The sequence below is a fragment of the Mesitornis unicolor genome, unplaced genomic scaffold (assembly GCF_000695765.1).
Source record: "Mesitornis unicolor isolate BGI_N332 unplaced genomic scaffold, ASM69576v1 scaffold563, whole genome shotgun sequence".
Taxonomy (NCBI): Eukaryota; Metazoa; Chordata; class Aves; order Mesitornithiformes; family Mesitornithidae; genus Mesitornis; species Mesitornis unicolor.
This window is the reverse complement of record NW_010172312.1, coordinates 1-1,117: the sequence shown is the minus strand read 5'-3', so window position 1 is coordinate 1,117 and position 1,117 is coordinate 1. Positions and strand designations below refer to the sequence as shown.

Below are 1,117 nucleotides of genomic sequence, written 5' to 3'. Positions count from 1 at the left end.
CCTCGTCCTCAGCTTGGACCCCAGTGATGGTGCCCGTGGAGCCAGATACAGACCAGGAGAATCGTGCAGGGATGTCTGAGGGTCTCTTGTTGCTACCATAGATCACAGTGACAGGGGCACTGCCAGGTGTCTTCTGTTGGTACCAGCCATACCAATTGCTACCCCCGGAGCAGGTGATCTGGACGGTTTGTCCTGGGTTCGCTGACACCGAGGTCAACTGAGTCAGCGCTGCCTGGACCAGGGAACCTGGAGATGGAGAGGAGAGAAGAGAGAAGACGGGGGTCAGACAGTGCCCCACCAGCACAACCCTTCCTCTGGGCAGCGCAATGTGTTCCGAATGCCACAGTCAGAGGAGAATAGAGTCAGATAAGATCACAGACATATTTTTGAAGTAGAGCATAGTCCAACGTAGGCCAGCACAGATGTAAGACAAGGCCATCAGTAGCAAGAGGCACTGGGGATGACAGAGAAATCCACGCTGTGAATTTTGTATGGACAGAGACAATGCTTCCCCACCATAGAGTCACCTCCAGTGCTCGAGGACTAAAAGGAGGATATTCACAGCCATGATTGAGCAGAGGGCACAGGAATGTGCCTCAGTCTCACAGCCACAACTGCTTTGCTGGGAGGGAGAAGGGGTGAAAACCTTCTTCTGACTTAATCGTCTGTGTCTCACTTCCTATTGTCACGAGACACCATAGCTGCTGCTGCTGTCCCAGCTACCACAGTAATAGACAGCCTCGTCCTCGGCTTGGACCCCAGTGATGGTTAACGTGGCTGTGGAGCCGGACTTGGATCCGGAGAATCGTGCAGGGATGTCTGAGGGTCTCTTGTTGCTACCATAGATCACAGTGACAGGGGCACTGCCAGGTGTCTTCTGTTGGTACCAGCCATACCAATTGCTACCCCCGGAGCAGGTGATCTGGACGGTTTGTCCTGGGTTCGCTGACACCGAGTGCTGCGTGGACCAGGGAACCTGGAGAAGGAGAGGAGAGGTGCTGTTTGTCAGCCAGTGCTCCACCAGCACAGCACTCCCTGGGCCTCAAGATGGGACTTGTGAAGTTAAGAGCCATGATACCACCAAGAAAACTGAGGAAACCAGAGACCCATGCTCAGA

At 54.2% G+C, this 1,117-nt stretch overlaps 1 gene segment (V, D, J or C); it reads right to left on the bottom strand.

The window, feature by feature from the left end:
• Window positions 1-152: 152 nt before the first annotated feature.
• Window positions 153-976, bottom strand: LOC104535817 (the record flags this gene model as incomplete). The annotated part of the segment is given in 2 exon segments: window positions 153-246; window positions 724-976. Coding segments are annotated over 2 exon segments (347 nt in total), but the record flags the coding sequence as incomplete, so codon positions are not given.
• Window positions 977-1,117: the final 141 nt, after the last annotated feature.